Below are 25,084 nucleotides of genomic sequence, written 5' to 3' on the forward strand. Positions count from 1 at the left end.
TGAGGGGCAGGAGGGACCTACTGTTGGTTACATCAGGGAACGGGTGAGGGGCAGGAGGGACCTACTGTTGGTTACATCAGGGAACGGGTGAGGGGGCAGGAGGGACCTACTGTTGGTTACATCAGGGAACAGAGTGAGGGGCAGGAGGGACCTACTGTTGGTTACATCAGGGAACGGGTGAGGGGCAGGAGGGACCTACTGTTGGTTACATCAGGGAACGGGTGAGGGGGCAGGAGGGACCTACTGTTGGTTACATCAGGGAACAGAGTGAGGGGCAGGAGGGACCTACTGTTGGTTACATCAGGGAACGGGTGAGGGGGCAGGAGGGACCTACTGTTGGTTACATCAGGGAACGGGTGAGGGGGCAGGTGGGACTTACTGCAGGTTATAACACAAACTCACCATTGGAATAGTCAAGTCTAGCAGTAGTTGATATTTGGGCAATGGTGGAATACCATTAGAGGGAGCGTCAATAATCCAACATCATGTTTTCACACGACAACTTTAAGGACAAGAAAACAGATTGGAACTGATGAGGACAGAACAGAGCCTTGCAGATCCAAGGGCTAATGATGCAAGTGAAGGTAGGGTTCACAGCCAATTTCACAGGTGGTCCAGTTGTTATTGTGATTCATAGACCCTGGCAGTTTACCTGCAGGCTATACAATTCCCCAGCAATTAAACAGTTTGATATCTGGTCCTTCAAATTGAATCTGATAAAATGTACAAAATGTTGATTCCTGAACTAACCACAATCCATTGATCAGCTACCTACATGTTGTTATTGCAGTTCCATCTCCATACATGCTGAAAACCAGGGGATCTACTCAAATATGTGGTTTAAATGAAATGTACTCATTTCAACTAAGCCAACAGCTTAAATTTGCCTCTATTGGAAATCAATGTGAATCTCCTTCTCACAAAGCATGACCACATGATAAAAACATTATAAGGGCAAATGATCAACATCTTGCCCAGCAACACAAATCATTTAGACAGGTGGTTAAAGAAGAATTTACAAGGTGTAGTGTTTCGGCTGAAGACTGAGCTGTCAAATGAAGAAAATTATCGATGCATGAGGGACATTTAATGCATCACTAAAGTCATTCAATACCACTAATTTATCAGCAACATTTGAAAGTTCGGAAGTCACAATGAAACGTACTGGCACAGACTGTAACTAAACTAAACGTTGGGTTTCCATGCTAATGAGGTGTTTAATTCTATATTTCAAAATCTCTGCAATTTGTTTTATTGAACAGCTCAGACAGCACTGTTACTGCAAACTTCAACACAATTTCAGTTACCTTAATGGAAGCGGCTGCATAACGGGACAGTTGTTTGATGTGTTGTCCTTTCTTGCCAATAATTGCACCTACAGCCAGGGCAGGGATGAACACATGAACGGTCTCTGATTCTGACTGTTGCTGCAATGAACACAGAGTCATTACATACTTGCAATAATGCATAATTAATCAGCTTTAGATTCATAAGCAACATTTATACAAGTAAAACATCTGCACACAATTCCATCTACAAGATTCCTGTTGTTTCCATCTACAAGAACCAACTTCACTTGCAATCTTATGCAATTTACTTTCAACATTCTCAGCTCCACTACAAACGCACAATGTGGTCTTTCAAATCAAATTTTCAGTAGAAAAAAAGACAGCAACAGCTAAAGCAATAGAAATTTGTTCAATGGTCGATGGTACTGCTCAAATAGCTCATCTTTAATACACATATCTGATAACAAAATTTCCAAAATTTAACTGTTTACAAAACACTCTGCCGTTGCAAATTCATGAGCTATCATCAGTTAATGTGGGGACAATGGCTTTTGTTACAAGACACCCATGCACAAGGCCTGGAACATCTAGTACCAGATAAATCAGAGGATTGCTCACAGCAATATCAATCTGTGACATCTACTGGAGAACTGAAATACAACATCCAGTCTCATTCAACTTTTGAATTAGCCATAGAACAACACAGCACAGAAATAGGCTCTCTGGCCCATTGAGTCCATGTCAAACCATTAATCGGCCTGGTCCTATTGACCTGCACCCAGACCATAGTCCTCCATACCCCTCCCATCCATGTACCTATCCAAATTCCTCTTAAATGTCGCAAACAAACTCACATCCATCTCTTGTGCTAGCAGCTCATTTCATAAGCTCATGAGACCATACTATATAGGAGCAAAATTAGGCTATTTGGCCCATCAAGTCTCCTCGATCATTTCATCGTAGCAGATCCAATTTTCCTCTCGGTCCCAATCTGCTGCCTTCTCCCTGTATCTCTTCATGCCCTGATCAATCAAGAATCTATCAACCTCTGCTTTAAATATACATAAAGGCTCGGCCTCCACAACCACCTGTGGCAAAGAGTTCCACAGATTCACTAAACTCTAGCTAAAGAAATTCCTCCTTATCTCCATTCTAAAAGGACACCCCTTTATTCTGAGGATGTGTCCTTTGGTCTTAGACACTTTCACCATAAGCAACATCCTCTCCACATCTACTTTATCAAGGACTTGCACCATTCGATAGGTTTCAAAGAAGTCACCTCTTATTCTTCAGAATTCAAGTAAACACAGGCCCAGAGCCATCAGACACTCTTCATATGACAAGCCATCCGATCCAGGAATCATTTTTGTAAACCACCTCTGCACCATCTCAAGTTTCAGCATTAGTGTTAGGCCACGTTAGTGTTTTATAAAGATTCAACATTACCTCCTTGCTTTTACATTCTAGTCCTCTTGAACTGAATGCTAACATTGCAATTGCCTTCTTCACCACAGACTGCAAATTAACCTTTTGGAAATCCTGCACAAGGACTCCCAAGTCCCTTTGCACCTCAATTTTTCGCATTTTCTCTCCATTTAGAAAATAGTCAACCCTTTCATTTCTTCTATCAAAGAGCATGACCATACACTTCCCAATACTGTGTTCCATCTGCCATGCCTTTGCCCACTCTCCGAATCAGTCCAAGTCCTTCTGCAGCCACTCTACTTCCTGAAAATTACCTGCCACTCTAGCTATCTTCATATTGTCTGCAAACTTTGCAAAAAAAAGCCATCAATTCCATAATCCAAATCATTGACATCTAAAGTAAAAAGAATTGGTCCCAACACAGACCCCTGTGGAACACCACTAGTCACCAGCAGCCAACCGAAAAAGGCTCCCTTTCTTCCCACTCTTTGCCTCTTGCCAATCAGCCACTGCTTTATCCATGCTAGAATCTTTCCTGTAATACAATGGGCACCTTGTCTAAGGCCTTCTGAAAATGCCAAGTACACAACATCAACCAATTCTCCTTTGCTTATCCTGCTTGTTACTACTTCCAAGAATTCCAACGGATTTGTCAGGCAAGATTTTCCAGTGAAATGGCCGATTTTATCATGTGCCTCCAAGTACCCTGAACCCTGAGACCTCATCCTTAGCAATCAACTCCAACCTCTTCCCAACCCCTGAGGTCAGACTAACCAGACTATTATTTCCTTTCTTCTGCCTCTCTCCCTTCTTGAAGAGTAGAGATACATTTGCAATTCTCCATTCTTCCAGAACCATTCCAGTATCCAGTGATTCTTTAAAGACCATTACTAATGCCTCTATGATCTCTTCAGCCATTTTTTTCAGAACTGTGGGTTATACACCATCTGGTCCAGGTGATTTATCTACCTTCAGACCTTTCAGTTTCCCAAGAAACTTCTCCCTAGTTGTGGTAACTTCACACACTTCATGCCCTCCGACACCTGGAACTTCGAATATACTGCTAGTGTCTTCCACAATGAAGACTGATGCAAAATACTTATTTAAGTTCATCTGTTCTTTCATTGTCCCCCATCACTAGCTCTTCAGCACTATCTTCCAGTGGTCCAATATCCACTCTCACTTCTCTTTTACACCTTATGTATCTGAAGAAACTTTTGGTATCCTCTTTAATATTATTGGCTAGCTGACTTTCGTATTTCACCTATACCTTCTTAATTACTTTTTTTTTAGCTTATAGCTATATAAGACATCAAATAGACCCCACTTAGAGTACTGTGTTCAGTTCTGCTCACTTCATTATAGGAAGGATGTGGATACTATAGGGAGAGTGTAGAGGAGATTTACAAGGATGTTGCCTGGATTGGAGAGCATGCCTTATGAGAACAGGTTGAGTGAACTTGGCCTTTTCTCCTTGGAACAACGGAGGATGAGAGGTGACCTGATTGAGGTTTATAAGATGATGAGAGACATTGATTGTGTGGATAGTCAGAGGCTTTTTCCCAGGGCTGAAATGGCTAACATAAGGGGCATAGTTTTAAGGTGCTTGGAAGTAGGTACAAGGGGAATGTTAGAGATAAGTTTTTCCACACAGAGAGTGCTGGGTGTGTGGAATGCGGAATGCACTGCCAGCAAAGGTGGTAGAGGTAGATAAAATAGTCTTCTAAGAGTCTCTTAGAAAGGTACACAGAGCTCAGAAAAATAGGCGGCTATGTGGTAGGGAAATTCTGGGCAGCTTCTAGAGTAGGTTACATGGTTGGCACTATAATGTGCTGTGTTCCAACAAAGCAAAAATTAGCGGGAAGATAGAGGATTGGGAAGCTTTAAAAACCTGCAGAGAGCAACTAAAAGAATCATTAGGAGGGAATAGATGAAATAAGAAAGCAAGCTAGAAAACAATATCAAACTGGATAGCAAAAGAGAGATGAAAGTGGAAATTGGACCGCTAGAAAATGAGGCCCGAGAAATAATAATGGGGAACCAGGAGATGGCAGATGAACTAAATGAGTATTTTGCATCAGTCTTCACTGTGGAAGACACTAGCAGTGTGCCAGATGTGGAAGGGTGTGAGAGAAGAGAAATGAGTGCAGTTATTATTACAAGGGAGAAGGTTCTCAAAAAACTGAAAGACCTAAAGGTACATAAGTCACCCGACCAGATGAACTGCTCCCTAGAGTTAGCGATAGAGATTATGGTGGCATTAATAATGATCTTTCAAGAATCACTGGACCCTGGCATGGTTCCAGAGGATTGGAAAATTGCAAATGTCACTCCACTCCTTAAGAAAGGAGGGAGGCAGCAGAAAGAAAATTATAGACCAGTTAGCCTGACCTCAGTGGTTGGAAAGATGTTGGAGTCAATGGTTAGAGGGCTATGGGTATCCCAAGGTAATTTCTCAGGTGAGGACATGTTCGGCACAGCTTTGTGGGCTGAAGGGCCAGTATTGTGCTGTAGGTTTTCTATGTTTCTTTGTTAAGGATGAGGTTATGGAGTACTCGATGACACGGTACAAGATAGGATAAAGGCAGCATGGTTTCCTTAAGGGAAAATCTAGCCTGATGAACCTGTTAGAATTCTTTGATGAGATTACACGTAGGACACATAAAGGGGATGCAGTGAATACTTGGATTTTCGGAAGGCCTTTGACAAGGTGCCACATGAGGCTGCTTACCAAGTCAAGAGTCCATGGTATTACAGGAAATTTACTGGCATGGTTAGAGCATTGGCTGATTGGTAGGAGGCAGTGACTGGGAATAAAAGGGTCCTTTTTCTGATTTGTTGCCAGTGACTAGTGGTGTTCCACAGGGGCCTGTGTTGGGACCATTTCATGCTGTATATCAATGATTTAGATAATGGAATAGATGGTTTTGTTGCCAAGTCTGCGGGTGATATGAATATTGATGAAGGGGCAGGTAGTGCTGAGGAAACACGAAGGCTGTAGAACGACTTTGACAGATTAGGAGAATAGGCAAGGAAGTGACAAATGAAATACAATATTGGAAGATGTACGATCATGAGCTTTAGTAGAAGAAATAAATGTGCAGACTATTTTCTAAACAGGTGGAAAATCCAAAATCTGAGATGCAAAGGGATTTGGGAGTCCTAGTGACTCTAAAGGTTAACTGGTACAGCGGTCCCCAACCACTGGGTTGCGGACCGGTGCCGGGCCGCAAGGAAGCGATATGATTTGGCGATATGAGTCAGCTGCACCTTCCCTCATTCCCTGTCACGCCCACTGTTGAGCTTGAACGCATGCAAGTTTATTACCCGCGCGTCATCCATTTCAGCGCGGGAAGGAGATCAACTCTTCGAGTTTGCAAATGACGGCGGGCTGAAAAGTACGCTTGACATAACATCTCTGCCGGCATTCTGGATCAAAGTCAAGGCTAAAAATCCTGAGATAGCCACGAAAGCACTTAAAACGTTGCTTCTATTTCCAACATATCTCTGCAATGAATGCAACGAAAACTAAACTGCGGAATAGACTGGACACAAGGAACCCCGTTCGAGTATCGCTGCCTCCCATCACCCCTCGATAGGACCGTGTTGTTGCAGGAAAACAAGCCCAGGGCTCCCACTGATTCAGCGATATTGGTGCGTTGCAATGATTTTATGTGTTCATATGGGAAAAACATGTGCTGCGTGTTTAATATCCAAACATTACTTAAAATGTTATGATGCTATTGACTGAAATAACCATATAACAATTACAGCACGGAAACAGGCCATCTTTGCCCTTCTTGTTTGTGCCGAACGCTACTCTCACATAGTCCCACCGACCTGCACTCAGCCCATAACCCTCCATTCCTTTCCTGTCCATATATCTGTCCAATTTTTCTCTGAATGATAATATCGAACCTGCCTCTACCACTTCTACTGGAAGTTCGTTCAACACTTACTTCAAGCTCCCCCGATAATTGACATCGCTATATTCATGCGAGGAAAATATGCGGTGTGTTTAATATTAAATTCGTTAGATAAACCCTTTTAGAAACGAAATTGAGTGTATTAGCCACTTATCACCGATATTCCGGTCGTGATTAACACTGCCCCCCCCCGAACAGAATTGCCAAAAACAATTTGTAGAAAGAAATCGTACACGCATGCCAAATCACGCATGTGCACTCGTGCCCACGCAAGGCTTCATGGTCATTGTAGTCTTTCTCGGGGTAAACCCAGCGTATTTGACTGCTACTCTTGTCCGTTGGCAACCCTACTGCCACACCCCCCTCCCTCCCCCCGGTCCGCAAGAATATTGTCGATATGAAACCGGTCCGCAGTGCGAGAAAGGTTGGGGACCCCTGATCTAGTAGGTTGAGTTGTTGGTGAGGAAGACAAAGGCAATGTTAGCATTCATCCCCTAACCCTAATGCCAGTGAGTGGGGCTGAGGGGAAAAAAGGAGCAGCCATGATTGAATGGCAGATTAGACTTGATGGGCCAAATGGCCTAATTATGCTCCTAATTATGGTCTTTAACAATTCAAATGAACAAGCGGCTGATAAAATTCTTCTGCTGTAGTGTAGAGATTGTATCTCTAGTGTCAAATGTTTTTTATGTCATGGAGGTAATAGCAAACGTTCAAACAAATTGGTCATTCCTAGACACCTGAAAATAGGGTTAGAGGAGCTTCTTACAAAACCACTGGAGAGATGGGAAAGTGCACTGTTCATATGGGGAATTCCAGCTATCTGTTTAATGAAGACTGACTTCAAATTACAATGTTCACACATTGCTGAAGGAAACTGGATATCCTGTCACTATTTCACATCAAAACAGGTTACTTTTATTATCAAGTTAAAGAAATTACTTCCTTACAACCTAATTCTTTAATTGCAGCACTGACAGAGAAACAATGGATCCAAAATGCGGTAACCTCAAAAACACTGGGTTTACATTATTTAACCCTATCTTCAGCGGCTTATCAACATGTATGGTGTTTTTAGAATAAATGTGATTTTCACTTAAGATAGCGAGGGAATCTAGCAATGAAAGCTAGCATTTATGCAACTCAGCACAAGTCTAATTATATAAACTTTTAGATAACACATTAAAAGCCAAGGTCACATCAGCCCTCTTAATATAACACAAAAATCCCAACTCTCAGCAGTTCTGTCCAGCCGTCTGGACTCACGTTTATGAAGACAGTTAAACTGTCCCTGAACTCGTGGTGTTGTGGATTCCTGCCATAAATCACTTTATTGTCTCTTCATAACAAAGATAATTTCTGAAACATTATTATTGCTGCTGCTGTAAAATTTCAAGAACCACAGTCTGATCCTATCCTGCATGCCCATAGGTTTTGCTAAAATGGCACCAGTGACCAACAGCCTGTAACTTGACTTTTATGGATGTATTTTTGAACTGACGAAACAACCTGCCGCTTTTGCGATCTCCTAAGGAATTCGGTGTGGATGAGGGCAGAGAGTGCAGCTACGGCTGGAGTGGCTATGTTTCGTGTTGGCAGAACATGAAACCACAATCGGCTCACTTACTCTGTGCAAATTAAAGCGCTGAGCAAGATTAAAATCATCAAGGATGAGAGCCAGAAAAAGAGCAGGTACTCAGTGCCACCTGCCTGCATTTGACTAGACTCTCACTCTACTTGCTGCTGCCGCTGGGCAGAAGATGCAGGAGTCGTGGGTCCCACTCAGTTCGGTTCAGGAACAGTTGTTGACCTGCAGCCACCGGTGTCCTGGATGGGTTCACTTGCATCAGTGCTGAACACGGTGCACAGCCGTGTGGACTCTGCTCTGCGGTTCATTTTCCAGGTGTAAATGCAAACTCTTTTTTTTACTATTATGTGAATTGAGTGAGGTGTTCAGCACTGAACTGCCACTGTAGCTGTGGCCTGCAGCGATTAGTCTCATAGATTGGTTGTACCCCCCACCCCCACCACACACACATTGGGTGCCTGATGGTACTTATTGTTTGGGGTTTTTCTTTAAATTGGTTCTTCTGTTTGCTTTGTGGCTGCCTGCAAGAAGACAAGTCTCAAGGTTGTATACTGTTTACAAACTTTGATAATGAATGTACTTTGAACTTAGACATCAAGGAACGTCAGAGTTGGAGTTCAATTCTGATGACATCTATAAAAAGCTTGGACATCCTTCCCGTGACTGTGTGGGTTTCCTCTGGATACTCAGGTTTCCTCCCACAGTCCAAAGATGTACTGGTTAGTAGGTTAATTGGTCATTGTAAATTGCCCTGTGATTAGACTAGTGTTAGATCAGTGGGTTGCCGGATGGTGCAGCTCGTTGGACCAGAAGGGCCCGTTCCGTGATGCATCTCTAAAACAAAACTGAACAGAAATAGGAGCAGAATTAGGCTATTCGGCCCATCAAGCCTCCTCTATCATTCCATCACGGCTGATTTATTATCCCATTCAATCCCATTCTCCTGCCTTCTCCCCATAACCCTTCATGCTCTGACTAATCAAGAATCCATCGACCTCTGTCTTAAATATACCCAATGACTTGGCTCCACAGCCACCTGTGGCAATGAATTCCACAGATTCACCACTCTGACCAAAGAAATTCCTCCTCAGCTCCATTCTAAATGGAGGTCCCTATATTCTGAAGCTGTGCCCTCTGGTCCTAAACTTCCCCAAAGGAAACATCCCCTCCACATATTCAATCGATTTCAATGAGTTCCCCCCTCATTCTTCTAAACCCCAGTGAGAATGCAATTGGAGTGGTGTTCATACATTTTCCCTGTGTCTGTGTGAATGTTCCCCATGTGCTTCAGTTTATTCCTACACCTCAACACTGGGGTGTATGGGGTGTCAGGGAGGGGTAGCACCTCTGGTGGAGGAACATGTCGCGTGCTTTTCAAGGCGGTTAGTCCACCTTTGGTCCTCAACTCTCACCTGTGGCTCCCCGTAGCTGTTTGCATGCGACAGCGGCCACACCCCGGGCAACGGCTTCAACAAGCCGGATAAACCAGGTGAGGGTAGCCGACGGGTCTCAAACCCTCGGTGAGATAGGGAGTTGTCTATCCCAGCATGTGAAGACAGACTCCGGCAGATTGAGCAGACGAGACCAATGGAAGGTCCAATGGTCAAGAAGGCGGTCTCTGCAAGCGTCGTGGAACGTGTAGAGCAGGACAAGACACAAGAGACGTCCTGGTCATCCACTGCGCCCAGTCCCATCTCCAGCCATCTTGACTCTGTCTTGCCACTGGATCCAGATGGGAATTGGGAAGAGAGAGTGAGGCTGATGCTGCGCAACTCTCCCTCACTTAAATCCAAATCACGTACTAGTCTCGACACCATCATAATGGTGTCAAGCTCCTCATCGCCATTAATGATGGACAAACACACAAACCTCAACATTAATAGACTACTGTAATTTGCCCCTAATGTAGGTTGGATGGCTGAAGAACCAGGGGAAATGATGGGAGGATCGATTACGAGAAACAGATGGGAGAATGGAACCTCTATATGAGCTGGCATAGGCCAAATGGCCTCCTCTGTTGTCAAAATCACCAATCTATTAAAGGCACCAAGTTATACCTTATTTTGAAATAACAATTTGAAGAGATTTAAGAACATGTTCCTAACAAATCAATATATACAGCTGAAAGAAAAACAGAACCCAGTTTCATACAAATCAGAAATCTTAAAATTTAAATTATAGATAGTTTGGGATATTTGGAGGCACATGATAAAACAGGCTGTAGTCAGCATTGTTTCCTCAAGGGAAAATCTTGCCTGACAAATTTGTTAAAATTCTTTGAAGAAATAACAAGCAGGATAGACAAAAGGAGAACTGGTTGATGTTGTGTACTTGGATTTTCGGAAGGACTTTGACAAGGTGCCACACGAGGCTACTTAACAAGCTACTAGCCCATGGTATTACAGGAAAGATTCTAGCATTGATAAAGCAGTGACTGATAGGCAGGAGGCAAAGAGTGGGAATAAATGGAGCCTTTTCTGGTTGCCTGCCGGTGACTAGTGGTGTTCATGGGAGTCTGTGCTGGGACCAATTTGTTTTACGTTATGTTATACACGATTTGGATTATGGAATTGATGGCTTTATTGCAAAGTTTGCAGATAATATGAAGATAAGTGGAGGGCAGATAGTTTTGAGGCTACAGGACTTGGACAGATTAGGAGAATGGATAAAGAAGTGGCAGATGGAATAAAGGGTCAGGAAGTGTATGGTCAAGCAATGAAAGGGTTGACCATTTTCTAAATAGAGAGAAAATACAAAAATCTGAAGTGCAAAGGGTCTTGGGAGTCCTTGTGCAAGATTTCCTAGAGGTTAATTTGCAGGTTGAGTCTGTAGTGAGGAAGGCAAATACAATGTTAAGATTTTATAAAGCACTGGTGAGGCCTCATTTGGAGTACTGTGCAGTTTTAGAGCTCTCATTTCAGAAAGGATGTGCTGAATCTGTTGAGAGTTCAAAGGAGCTTCACGAAAATGATTCCAGGATTGAACGGCTTGTCATATGAAGAGCATTTGATGGCCTGCACCTGTATTCAAGTGGCTTAATTGAAATCTATTGAATGGCGAAAGGCCTTGATCAAGTGGATGTGGAGAGCATGTTTCCTATGGTGGGAATGTCTAAGACTTGAGGACACAGCCTCAGACTAGGGGGACGTCCTTATAGAATGGAGATGAGGAGAATTTCTTTAGCCAGAGAACGATGAATCTGTGGAATTCTTTGCCACTGGTTCCTGTGGAGGCAGAGGTTGATGGGTTCTTGATCAGGGCATGAAGGGTTACAGAGGTGGGGTGGGGTGGCGGTAGAGTAGGCAAGGAGATTGGGGTTGAGATAGAAATGGATCAGCTATGATAAAATGGTGAAGCAGACTCGATGGGCCAAATGGCCTAATTCTGCTGCAATATTCACCACCTATGACCATAGATTATGGAATCATATGAAAATTTACTCACCTCAAACTGCACATCGCACCTGTTAAATTATTTGAATTAATTGCATGATAAAATGATATATTTTTGTACTTACATTGATTTCAAATGTTTGCACCCATCTTATTCAAAAAGATTTAAGGCAATTACAAACATCACCCAATGCCACACAGGGAGCTGTTCCTTTCTTCAAATGCCACCTTTAAAAAACTCTACGAGTGGTTTGGATCTAATTTCATACATCTCCACCTTGCAGAGTCTATGCAAGTTATTCTCTCTCCTGCATTTATTGATTATCCTGGGGCGTGGCTCCTCTGAAATGCTATCCACTGCATATTACCCAGTCACTTCTTTATTTTTTTCAAAGCTATGACAAACCCCCTTTCCACCAAAATAATTTACTTAAAAAACCATGACTCTGAATGGTGGAGCAGGTTGCTCTATACATCACACCTTTCTTGGGGTGTAGGAAGGAGCCATTTCACCATATCCTTCATGGCTTTCTACCAAAGCAATTCACTAGTGCATCACCTTCCTCTATCCATCTTGTATAACCATGAAACTTTACCTTCACCACATTTATCCAGAGGCTGCAGGGGAACTTGCCTCTCTAACCTGTATTCCACAGGTTGTGAAATAGTTACTCTTTGTCAGCATTACTTCTCTTCCATTACATTTTATAAATGTGACCTCGAGCCTCAAGCCTTCCACCAATGGGAAAAGCCTCCCACACACTGTATACTTTACTAGATCTCCATTCAGTCTCTCCAACCTCTCCAAACTATCCTTCAAAACTGGAAAAACAGTTTCTGCAGATGCTGGAAATCCAGACCAACACACAAGATGCTGGATGAACTCAGCAGGTCGGGTAGTATCTGTGGAGAGGTATAAACTCTTGATATTTTGAGATGAAACCTAAATTCAGGAATTGGAAGGAAGGAGGAAGCCAGAAATCTACCCCCTTCACAACGATGTCTTTCAACCCAGTAAACAATCTTGCAAATGTCCCCTGGACTACTATTGCACCTACTTACATTCACAGACATTCTCTTACAATTATCCAGGATGTGTCAGATTACTCCAAGCCTTCTTTTTTCAAATTAAAATTTAAACCATTATACCTTAAATATCCTGAGAATATAATTAGGTTCATTTGGTCTACAGCAACCTAGTTTTTGGACTTTCTTTTAAAAGAAGCATGGTATCTAGTGTTTAAAAAAAATAGGAATATATTAAATTGCCATTTATATTCTCATCTATAATTCTTTAACCAAAGTAAAAGACATGAACTATACAAATACTTAAAAACACTTTCTAACGTTGCATTTCTTTTCCAGACAAGATAGTCAACAACACAAGTCTTGTTTTTTTTTGTCATTTATAAAACTGACTCAATCACAAGTCCCGAATGGGACAGAAACTGGATACTTAGCCAAGTCAGACAGTGCACTTATCAAATCAAAATGTCTTTTATAGCCATATCAATGTACATCTTCACAACAATGAGGTGGTAATTCCACCTCAGGGACAGTAATGATTAAACCATAATCAGTGTGGTAACAACTCACCCCAAATGGAGGATACGCAGCAGGCGGCACTGACGGTGGTGGCAACACAGGTGAAGACGGAGGGAACAGCCCCAGGGCTTTCAGGTTCAGACCCGGGATCAAATGCGCTTGAAGCTAGATAACAATATTAACTGCATAACTATTGTGACAAATACAAGATAGTTTAATGACACAACTTATACCAATACTATTTTACTGCACACATCAATAACTATTACACACAATTAAACATGTCCCACAGCTTTAAAATTATATTTATTATCCTGTTGCTCTCCACTTGCATTACTAAATTATATACAGGTGGCCCCCATTTTCTGAACATTCACTTTACGACTCCTCGCTGTTACGAAAGACCTACATTAGTTACCTGTTTTTGCTAACAGAAGGTGTTTTCACTGTTACGAAAAAAAGGCAGCGTGCGCCCGAACAGCCAAGCTCCTCCCCAGAACTACATTCTAGCCGGCGTTGCTTAAACACGTGCTTTATCTCGATTTTTGTGCATCCATTAGCAAAGTGAGTTCTAAGGTATCGGAAAAGCCTAAAAGAGCTCGTAAGGGTGTTACACTTAGCGTAAAACTAGACATAATTAAGCGTTTCGATCATGGTGAACAAAGTAAGGACATTGTCCACGCATTCAACTTGCCTACGTCTACCATTTGCACTATTTATACGCAGAGAGAAAGAATTTTGAAAGCTGCCAATGTTACTGTTGGATCTGCTCGTAGCAAAGTGGTTTCTCTTAGTCAGCATCCAATAATGGATAAAATGAAAAGTCTATTGCTTGAGTGGATTGATGGGTGTACAAAGCGTGGTGTTCCGTTAAGTTTTCTTATACTTAAGGAGAAATCAGTCAGTCTTTTTAATAAGCTGAAACAGAAAGCACTGGACGATGGTGATGAAAGTGTTGCGAAAGTGGAATTTAAAGGTAGTCATGGGTGGGTTGATCGGTTTCTGAGACGAGGGCAGCTTCATAGTTTAAGCAGTGATCCCCAACCTCCGGGCCACCGACCGATACCGGGCCGTGAAGGATGCAGGGGTGCAGCGGTAGTCGGGACGCACCCAGCACATCTTTAAGAAAAAAGCCAAAATAAACAAACTAATTAATTAGGTGCCGCCTGGCCTGTAAATGTCAGCCCAGATCAGAGGTGATTGCCAATTGCGTCAGGTGGTTATTCATATAAGCAAGTGTTTAACTGTGACGAAACTGCAATTGATTGGCGTCTTCCCGATTCCGATAAGCGAAACTACACTGTACATACATTATTTCTACTTTATATTGGCTGTGTATTTTTATGTGTTATTTGGTATGATTTGGCAGCTTCATAGCTTGAAGGTTACTGGACAGAGTGTTTCTGCCTAGAGCGCTTCTGTGATTTTCACTGCGCTAGACAGTGCTGCAGAAAAGTATTTCTACTTTATATAGGCTGTGTATTTATCATATCATTCCTGCTTTTACTATATGTTACTGTTATTTTAGGATTTGTGTGTTATTTGGCATGATTTTGTAGGTTTTTTTTTGGGTCTGGGAATGCTCAAAAATTTTTCCCATATTAATAAATCATAATTGCTTATTCACTTTACGAAATTCCGGCTAAAGAACTATTTCATAGGAACGCTCTACCTTCGGGGAGTGGGGAAACCTGTATAGGTAATTTACAGGTTTTCTGTATCGCATTGTGCTGCCACCGCAAAACAACCAATTTCATGACATTCGGTTCTGGTGTTTGGTCCATCATGTTGATAAATAGCCACAAATTCAGAAGAGAGAACAAATTGAGAAATCTTGTAAGAATTACAGTTGAAAACATCTCAGAAGGGTTCCTTCCAGCAAACACTGGATGTTGCCTGTCCTTGAACGAGGCAGGCTCTTCAGCGTGTAAATCACAGATAGGTTTCAGAGTGCTGGCAGACCAGGGTAGAGTCATTGAGAAGTACAGCACAGAAACAGGCCATTCAGCCCATCTACTCCATGTCAAAACAATTTAAACTGCCTCCTCCCATCAACCTGCACTGAGACCAGAGCCCCCCCATATCCCTACTATCCATATACCTATCCAAACTTCTCTTAAACCTTGAAATCGAGCTCACATGCACCACATGTACTGGCAGCTCATTCCACACTCTGATGACCCACTGAGTGAAGAAGCTTCCCCTCATCTTCCCCTTAAATTTCTCACTTTTCACCCTCAACTCATGACCTCTGGATGCAGCCCCATCCAATCTCAGTGGAAAAAGCCTGGTCACCTATCTATACCCCTCATAATTTTGTATACCTCTATCAAATCTCCTCTCAATCTTCTGCCTTCTAAAGAATACAGTTCTTATCTTTCATTATAACTCAGGTCCTCCAGACCCGGCAACATCCTTGTATATTTTCTCTGTACTCTTTCAATCTTATTTACATCTTTCCTGTAGGTAGGTGACCAAAACGGCACACAATACTCCAAATTAGTCCTCAACAACATCTTATAGAATTTCAACATAACATCTTATCTTCTGTGCCAAAATCTTTCTTTATTATGCTATCTAGCTGTGATGCCACTTTTACAAATTATGTACCTGTATTCCCAGACCTCTTTGTTCTACCACACTCCTCAGTGCCCTACGGCTTACTGTCTAAGACCTTCCCTGGTTGGTCCGAGCAAAATGCAATCTTGGTGTCACCTGCGACTTTGCTGATCCAGTTAACCACATTATCATCCAGATCATTGATATTCAGTTGAAAGAAAAATTTAGGAACCTGGTTTTCTGCATTGATTATGCATAAAATTGTGGCCTGATTTTCAGCCAAGTCACAATAATAGACAAATACAATCTGCCGAAACTAATAGTACACAAACAATTGTGCTTTTCATTTCTTTATTGAACACCTTGTTAAATCATTCACAATCCAGGCTGTAAAAAGTATGTGTTTAATAACTGGTTAGAACCTCCTTTAGCAGCAATAACCTCCTCCAAACATTTCTTATAGCTGCTGATCAGACTTGTACAATGACAAGGAGATATTGTAGCCCATTCCTTTATACAAAACTGTTTCAGTTCATCAATATTTTTAGGATACTTTGCATGAACAGCCCTCTTCAGGTCATGCCACAGCATCTGAATTGGGCTAAGGTCCGGACTCTAGCTTGGCTATTCCAAAATACAAATTTTCTGTTTTAGATCATTCTGGTACTGACTTACTCATGTTTTTCTGATAATTGTCTTGTTGCATTATCCAACTTCTATTAAGCTTCAGGTGTTACCTGACATTCTGCTGTAAAATAACACACAAAAGTTGCTGGTGAACACAACAGGCCGGGCAGCATCTCTAGGAAGAGGTACAGTTGACATTTTGGGCCGAGACCCTTCGTCAGAACTAACTGAAAGAGCTAGCTCTCTTCTTCCAGTTAGTCCTGACGAAGGGTCTCGGCCTGAAACGTCGACGGTATCTCTTCCTAGAGATGCTGCCTGGCCTGCTGCGTTCACCAGCAACTTTTATATGTGTTGCTTGAAATTCCAGCATCTGCAGATTTCCTTGTGTTTCCCTTTTTAAATTCTCCTGTAAAATGTCTTGCTACAATTTTGAATTCATTGTTCCCTCAATGACTGCAAGCTGTCCAGGCCCTGCAGCACCAAAGCAGACCCAAATCATGATGCTTCTTCCACCATGCTTCACAGCTGGGATGAGGTGTTGGTGTGCAGTGCCCTTTTTCCTCCAAACATAGCAATGTGCATTTCTGCCAAAAAGTTCAATTTTTGCCTCACCTGTCCACAGAACATTGTCCCAGAAGCATGTGGAACATCCAGGTGGTCTTTTGCAAACTTGAGACATGCAGCAATGATTTTTCAGAGAGCCGTGGTGTCCTTCCATGAACACTATTCTTGTTCAGTGTTTTTCTTATAGTGGACACATGAACAGAGATTTTAGCAAGTTCTAGGGATTTCTGCAGGTCTTCTGCTGTTACCCGTGGTTCTTTTTCCACATCTTTCAGCATTGCACACTGTACTCTTGGCGTGATCTTTGCATGACACCCACTCTTAGGGAGAGTAGCAACAATAGTGAATTTTTTCCATTTGCAGACAATTTCCCTTACTATGACTGATGAACACTCAGGGCTTCAGAATTGCTTTTGTAGCCATTTGCAGCTTCATCCATGGTCCTCTGAACATTGTTTTGATCGTGGCATGGTGCACTTAAACAGATCTTTCTTGAGAAGTGCAGGCTCTGTCAGTAACCTGACTGTGTGTGCATTTTTTTCAATAGGGCAGGGCACCTCTACAACCCACACCTCCAATCTCATTTCACATCTGACTCCAAATAGCTTTTGTGGAAGGCAATACCCCAGAGGTTCACATACTTTTTTGAATCTTGACTGTGGTTGCTTAAGTGGTGTACTCAGCATAGACAAGACGTAGTACAATTGTTTGTGTGTTATTAGTTTAGGCAGATTGTGTTTGTCTGTTATTGTGACTTTCATGAAGATCAGACCACATGTTATGAGTATTTAGTGCAGAAAACCAAGTAACTGCTAGCTCACAAAGTTTTTCTGGCAACTGTAGATGACAATCAATGAAGGACCCAGCACCGATCGCTACAGCACACTAGAGCCTCCAGTCCAGAGACAACCCTCTATTACCACTCTGGCTCCTTCCACAAAGCCAATGTCTCATCCAATTTACTACGTCATCCTGAATGCCGAGCGACTGAACCTTCTTGACCAACCTCTCATGAGGGACTTGTCAAGTGTCCATCTAGACAACATCCACTACCTGACTTCAGCCACTTTCATGGTGACTTCCTTCAAAAACTACAAGATTGGTTAGACATGACCTACTACAACAAAGTCATGCTGACTATCCTTAATCAAGTCCATTTGTATCCAAATACTTGTATACAGTTGAAGTCAGAAGTTTACATACACCATTTAACCTCAGTTTTTCACAATTCCTGACATTTAATTCTAGAAAACATTCCCTTAGGCCAGTTAGGATCACTACTTTATTTTAAGAATGTGAAATGTCAGAATAATAAGAGAATAATTTATTTCAGCTTTTATTTCTTTCATCACTTTCCCAGTGGGTCAGAAGTTTATACATACTTTGTTAGTATTTGGTAGCATTGCCTTTCAATTGTTTAACTTGGGTCAAATGCTTTGGGTAGCCTTCCACAAGCTTCTCACAGTGAGTTGCTGGAATTTTGTTCCATTCCTCCAGACAGAATTGGTGTAACTGAGTCAGGTTCGTAGGCCTCCTTGCTCACACACGCTTTTTCAGTTCTGCCCACAAATTTTCTATCGGATTGAGGTCAGAAAATGATGTCAAGCCTGGTTCATCCTTGGGAGCAATTTTCAAACGCCTGAAGGTACCACGTTCATCTGTACAAATAATATTACGCAAGTATAAACACCACCCAGCCGTCATACCGCTCAGGAAGGAGACGCATTCTGTCTCCGAGAGATGAATGCACTTTGACACGAAAAGTGCAAATCAATCCCAGAACAACAGCAAAGGACCTTGTGAAGATGCTGGAGGAAACAGGTAGACAAGTATCTATACCCACAGTAAAACGAGTCCTATATCGACATAACCTGAAAGGCTGCTCAGCAAGGAAGAAGCCACTGCTCCAAAACCACCATAAAAAAGCCAGACTACAGTTTGCAAGTGCACATGGGGACAAAGATCTTACTTTTTGGAGAAATGTCCTCTGGTCTGATGAAACAAAAACTGAACTCTTTGGCCATAATGACCACGGTTATGTTTGGAGGAAAAAGGGTGAGGCTTGCAAGCTGAAGAACACCATCCCAACCGTGAAGCATAGGGGAGGCAGCATCATGTTCTGGGGGGTGCTTTGCTGCAGGCGGGACTGGTGCACTTCACAAAATAGATGGCATCATGAGGAAGGAAAATTATGTGGATATATTGAAGCAACATCTCAAGACATCAGCCAGGAAGTTAAAGCTTGGTCGCAAATGGGTCTTCCAGGTGCACAGTGACCCCAAGCATACCTCCAAAGTTGTGGCAAAATTGCTTAAGGACAACAAAGTGAAGGTATTGGAGTGGCCATCACAAAGCCCTGACCTCAATCCGATAGAAAATTTGTGGGCAGAACTGAAAAAGCGTGTGCGAGCAAGGAGGCCTACAAACCTGACCCAGTTACACCAGTTCTGTCTGGAGGAATGGACCAAAGTTCCAGCAACTTACTGTGAGAAGCTTGTGGAAGGCTATCTAAAATGTTTGACCCAAGTTAAACAATTTAAAGGCAATGTTACCAAATACTAACAAAGTATATGTAAACTTCTGACCCACTGGGAAAGTGATGAAAGAAATAAAGGCTGAAATAAATCATTCTCTCTACTATTATTCTGACATTTCACATTCTTAAAATAGTGATCCTAACTGACCTAAGACAGGGAATGTTTTCTGGAATTAAATGTCAGGAATTGTGGAAAAACTGAGTTTAAATGGGTTTGGCTAAGGTGTATGTAAACTTCTGACTTCAACTGTATCTAGTTCCTTGGAACACCCTACAAAAACTTTCCCTCAACCGATGTCAGACTCACCGGCCTATAATTTCCTGGTTTCTGTTTACAGCCCTTTTTAAACAGCGGAACAACATTGGCTAATCTCCAATCCTCTGGTACCTCTCCAGTCACTAAGGCCCTTGGGATTTATCTATCCCGATTTGCCTCAAGGTGGCAAACACCCCCTCCTCTGTAATCTGTACATGGTCCATGAATTTGATGCTACTTTGCCTCACTCCTATAGACTCTGTATCCATCTCCTGAGGATGCAAGAAATGCATTCAAGATCTCCCCCATCTGTTTTGGCTCCACACATGGATTACTATTCTGATCTTCCAGAGGACCAATTTAGTCCCTTGCAATCCTTTTGCTATTAACATATCTGTAGAATCTCTGGGATTCTCCATCACCATGTCTGCTACAGCAACTTCATGCCTTCTTTTGCCCTTCATGGTTTCTTTCTTAAGTGTTCTCTTGCATTTCCTGCACTCCATAAGCAACCTCATATGTTCCTTGCCCATACCTGCTATACACCTCCTTTCTTTATCTTAACAAGGGCCACAATATCTCTTGAAAACCAAGGTTCCCTACACTTGTTACATCTTTAACTTCTACTCTGACAGGCACATACAAGCTTTGTACTCTCAAAATTTCACTTTTGAAGGCTTCCCACTTTCCAAGTACACCTTTGCCAGCAAATAGCACATCACAATCCACATTTGCCAGACCATTTATAATACCATCAAAAGTTAGGGTATATCAGTGGACATCCTGGGCTGTTTCCACCCATAACCTGCTCTGTAAATCATGGACTTTGTTTTTCTCAAGATGGAGCTTACAATCAATGCCTCGTCTTTATAGTTCAATTGCCACAGATTTCCGGGTCATGCTCTAAGCTGGCGTGGTATTAACTTGCAGAAAGCCAAAAGTCTCTTCACAGATCATTATTTTGGAGGAGTTTCAAAGGTACATTTAATGTCAGAGAAATGTACACAATATCCTGCAATTCTTTTTCTTCGCAACCATCCACAAAAACAGGAGTGCCCCAAAGAATGAATGACAGTTAAATGTTAGAACCCCCAAAGCCCCGGCCCCCCGCCAAGCTCTGTCCTCCCATGCACAAGCAGCAGAGTTCGGATGCTACTAACATTTTTCTGGGACCCTTGAGATAATTGATAATTGTTTTATTGTGGCAGCATTCCTGTACCTCCCATTGTTGGTAACAGAGATAAGAGTCATTAGTACCGGCCATGGGCTAGTATTACATATATCCATGTGTTACACACCCCTGTTGGCTCTAGTATAGGGGGTGTCGGGGAAGCAACGTAAAAACAGGTCCACCCTGTGTTTTGTGTTGTTTGTGATGGGAATAGGACAAGGCAGACACAGGCAGTCCCATTTGCAGTATATTTACAGAAGTGACCCAGAGCAACCAAGTCCAAGAGAGTAATCCAAAAGTCAAAATCCACAATACGAAAACACAGGTCAGAGCATCAAGACTACAAGTTTGTTAGTACTGAACCTAATGCTATTCTTTAACTATCAATCCGCCCCAGCGACTCTCTCTCTCTCCACTCCCCGTAACCCCTGGACGCTGGCTTCTTTAAATTGTGCTTTTTGGCTCCTGACTGAAGCAGTCCTGACAAGGGAGCAGGTCCATCTGCGATCTAAATGGAGATCGACAATGACTCAGCACACTAAATCAAGGAAAGCTGGATGGAGAGGGGGAGAGAGAACAGAAAACAAAAGCACATGTGCACACGGGCACGCAGATCGCATGCACATAACACCTTATATTCCATCATGGCATTAGGAATATTGTGATGAGGCAACACACCTGCTTTATGCTTCAAGGACTGCTGGAAAATGAATCCACTAGAATTAATTTTCTTACTATTTTCGCTATTATTATGGGCAAGGACATGGCAGATGGAATAGCGTCAGGAACTATGGTTATCCACTATGGTAGAAGGAGCAAAAATTCTAAAAGGATAGAAAATTTAAAAATCCATGGTGCAAGGGGTCTTGGGAGTCCTTGTGCAGGATTCTTAATTGGATGTGGCATCAATGGTTAGGGGAAGGAGGCCAGGAACTGGGGTTGTGGAGGAGATAGAAAAAGGGATCAGCCATGATTGAATGGCGCAGCAGACTTGATGGGCCAGATGGCCTAATTTTGCTGCTATGGTTTTGGCCTTATTCCCTAAAGATTAATTTGGAAGTTGAGTTGGTGGGTGAAGAGGGCAAATACAATGTTACATTCATTTTGAGAGGAATAGAATATACAAGCAAGGATGTAATGCTGAGACTTTATACAGTGGTGCTAGAAAGTGTGAACCCTTTAGAATTTTCTCTATTTCTGCATAAATATAACCTAAATTGTGATGAGATCTTCACACAAGTCCTAAAACTAGACAGAGAACCCAATTAAACAAATAACAAAAAACATTATACCTTTTCATTTATTTATTGAGAAAAATGATCCAATATTACATGTATTTGTTGGAAAAAGTATGTGAATGTTTGCTTTCAGTAACTGCTGTGACCCCTTGTACAGCAGTAACTTCAACCAAACATTTCCGGTAAATGTTGATCAGTCCTGCATGTCAGCTTGGAGGAATTTCAGACCATTCCTCCTTACAAAACTGCTTCAACTCTGATGTTGATGAGCTTCCATGCATGAACTGCTTGCACCTTCCACAACATTTCTATAGGATTAAGTTCAGGACTTTGACTCAGCCATTCCAAAATATCTTCTGCTTTAACCATTCCTTGGTAGACTTATATGAGTTTGCGGTCATTGTCTTGCTGATGACCCACTTTCTCTTGAGTTTCAGTTCACGAACGGATATGCTGACACTCTCCTGCAGAATTTGCTGGTACAATTCAGAATTCATTGTTCCATCAATGATAGCAAGCTGTCCTGGTCCTGAGGCAGCAAAGCAGGCCCAAACCATGACATCGTCACCACATTTCACAGATGGATGAGGTTCCTATGTGTTGGTATGCAGTGATTGCTTTTTGCCAAACATAATGCTTCTCATTTAAGCCAAAAAGTTCTATTTTGGACTCAATCATACACAGAACATTCTTCCAATCGCCTTCTGGCTTATCCATGTGGTCTTTAGCAAACTTTAGACAGGCAGCAATGTACTTCTTGGAGAATAATGGCTTTCTCCTTGCAAACACGAGGAAATCTGCAGATGCTGGAAATCCAAGCAGCACACACAAAATGCTGGTGGAATGCAGCAGGCCAGACAGCATCCATAGGAAGAAGCAGTCGACGTTTCAGGCCGAGACCCTTCGTCAGGACGTTAATATTCCAGGGTTCTGATGTTTCAGATGTGATCGAGGCGGAGAAATGAAAGGTGGGGGAGTAGCATTGCTTGTTAGGGAAAATATTACAGCAGTGCTCAGGCAGGACAGATTAGAGGGCTTGTCTACAGAGTCCTTATGGGTGGAGCTGAGAAACAGGAAAGGTATGGCCACATTAGTGGGATTGTATTACAGAACACCCAATAGTCAACGAGAATTGGAAGAGCAAATCTGCAGAGAGATAGCAGGCAACTGCAGGAAACAAAGTTGTGGTGGTAGGGGATTTTAATTTTCCATGTATCGATTGGGACTCCCATACTGTTGGGAGTCTAGATGGATTAGAGTTTGTAAAATGTGTTCAGGAAAGTTTTCTAAATCAATATATACAGGGACCAACTAGAGGGGATGCAATTTTGGATCTCCTGTTAGGAAACGAGTTAGGACAAGTGACGGAAGTCTGTGTAGGGGAGCACTTTGGTTCCAGTGATCATAACACCATTAGTTTCAACTTGATCATGGACAAGGATAGATCTGGTCCTAGGGTTGAGGTTCTTAACTGGAAGGTGGCCAAATTTGAAGAAATGAGAAAGGATCTAAAAAGCATGGATTGGGACAGGTTGTTCTCTGGCAAAGGTGTGATCGGTAGGTGGGAAGCCTTCAAAGGAGAAATTTTGAGAGTGCAGAGTTTGTATGTTCCTGTCAGGATTAAAGGCAAAGTGAATAGGAATAAGGAACCTTGGTTCTCAAGGGATATTGCAACTCTGATAAAGAAGCAGAGGGAGTTGTATGAAATGTATAGGAAACAGGGAGTAAATAAGGTGCTTGAGGAGTATAAGTAGTGCAAGAAAATACTTAAGAAAGAAATCAGGAGGGCTAAAAGAAGACATGAGGTTGCCTTGGCAGTCAAAGTGAAGGATAATCCAAAGAACTTTTACAGGTATATTAAGAGCAAAAGGATTGTAAGGGATAAAATTGGTCCTCTTGAAGATCAGAGTGGTCGGCTATGTGCGGAACCAAAGAAAATGGGGGAGATCTTAAATAGGTTTTTGGCGTCTGTATTTACTAAGGAAACTGGCATGAAGTCTATGGAGTTAAGGGCAACAAGTAGTGAGATCATGCAAAATGTACAGATTGAAAAGGAGGAGGTGCTTGCTGTCTTGAGGAAAATTAAAGTGGATAAATCCCCGGGACCTGACAGGGTGTTCCCTCAGACTTTGAAGGAGACTGGTGTTGAACTTGCAGGGGCCCTGGCAGAAATATTTAAAATGTCGCTGTCTACGGGTGAGGTGCCGGAGGATTGGAGAATGGCTCATGTTGTTCCGTTGTTTAAAAAAGGATCGAAAAGTAATCCGGGAAATTATAGGCCGGTAAATTTAACGTCGGTAGTAGGTAAGTTATTGGAGGGAGTACTAAGAGACAGGATCTACAAGCATTTGGATAGACAGGGACTTATTAGGGAGAGTCAACATGGCTTTGTGCGTGGTAGGTCATGTTTGACCAATCTATTGGAGTTTTTCGAGGAGGTTACCAGGAAAGTGCATGAAGGGAAGGCAGTGGATATTGTCTACATGGACTTCAGTAAGGCCTTTGACAAGGTCCCGCATGGGAGGTTAGTTAGGAAAATTCAGTTGCTAGGTATACATGGAGAGGTGGTAAATTGGATTAGACATAATGGAAGAAGCCAAAGAGTGGTAGTAGAGAATTGCTTCTCCGAGTGGAGGCCTGTGACTAGTGGTGTGCCACAGGGATCAGTGCTGGGTCCATTGTTATTTGTCATCTATATCAATGATCTGGATGATAATGTGGTAAATTGGATCAGCAAATTTGCTGATGATACAAAGATTGGAGGTGTAGTAGACAGTGAGGAAGGTTTTCAGAGCCTGAAGAGGGACTTGGACCAGCTGGAAAAATGGGCCGAAAAATGGCAGATGGAGTTTAATACTGACAAGTGTGAGGTATTGCACGTTGGAAGGACAAACCAAGGTAGAACATACAGGGTTAATATTAAGGCACTGAGGAGTGCAGTAGAACAGAGGGATCTGGGAATACAGAT

General features: G+C 42.3%; 1 protein-coding gene across 1 annotated transcript in view; it reads right to left on the reverse strand.

Moving 5' to 3' along the window:
• igf2bp3 (insulin-like growth factor 2 mRNA binding protein 3) overlaps positions 1-25,084 on the reverse strand; it is a 178,252-nt gene that overhangs the window by 21,213 nt on the left and 131,955 nt on the right. Inside the window, exons 10-11 of the mRNA XM_063069409.1 lie at positions 13,217-13,330; positions 1,308-1,427 (exon numbers count right to left, since the gene is read on the reverse strand). Of these exons, the coding sequence (XP_062925479.1) occupies positions 1,308-1,427; positions 13,217-13,330 (234 nt within the window). The remainder of the gene's footprint in view (positions 1-1,307; positions 1,428-13,216; positions 13,331-25,084) is intronic.

Source organism: Mobula hypostoma, chromosome 17, assembly GCF_963921235.1.
Source record: "Mobula hypostoma chromosome 17, sMobHyp1.1, whole genome shotgun sequence".
Classification (NCBI taxonomy): Eukaryota; Metazoa; Chordata; class Chondrichthyes; order Myliobatiformes; family Myliobatidae; genus Mobula; species Mobula hypostoma.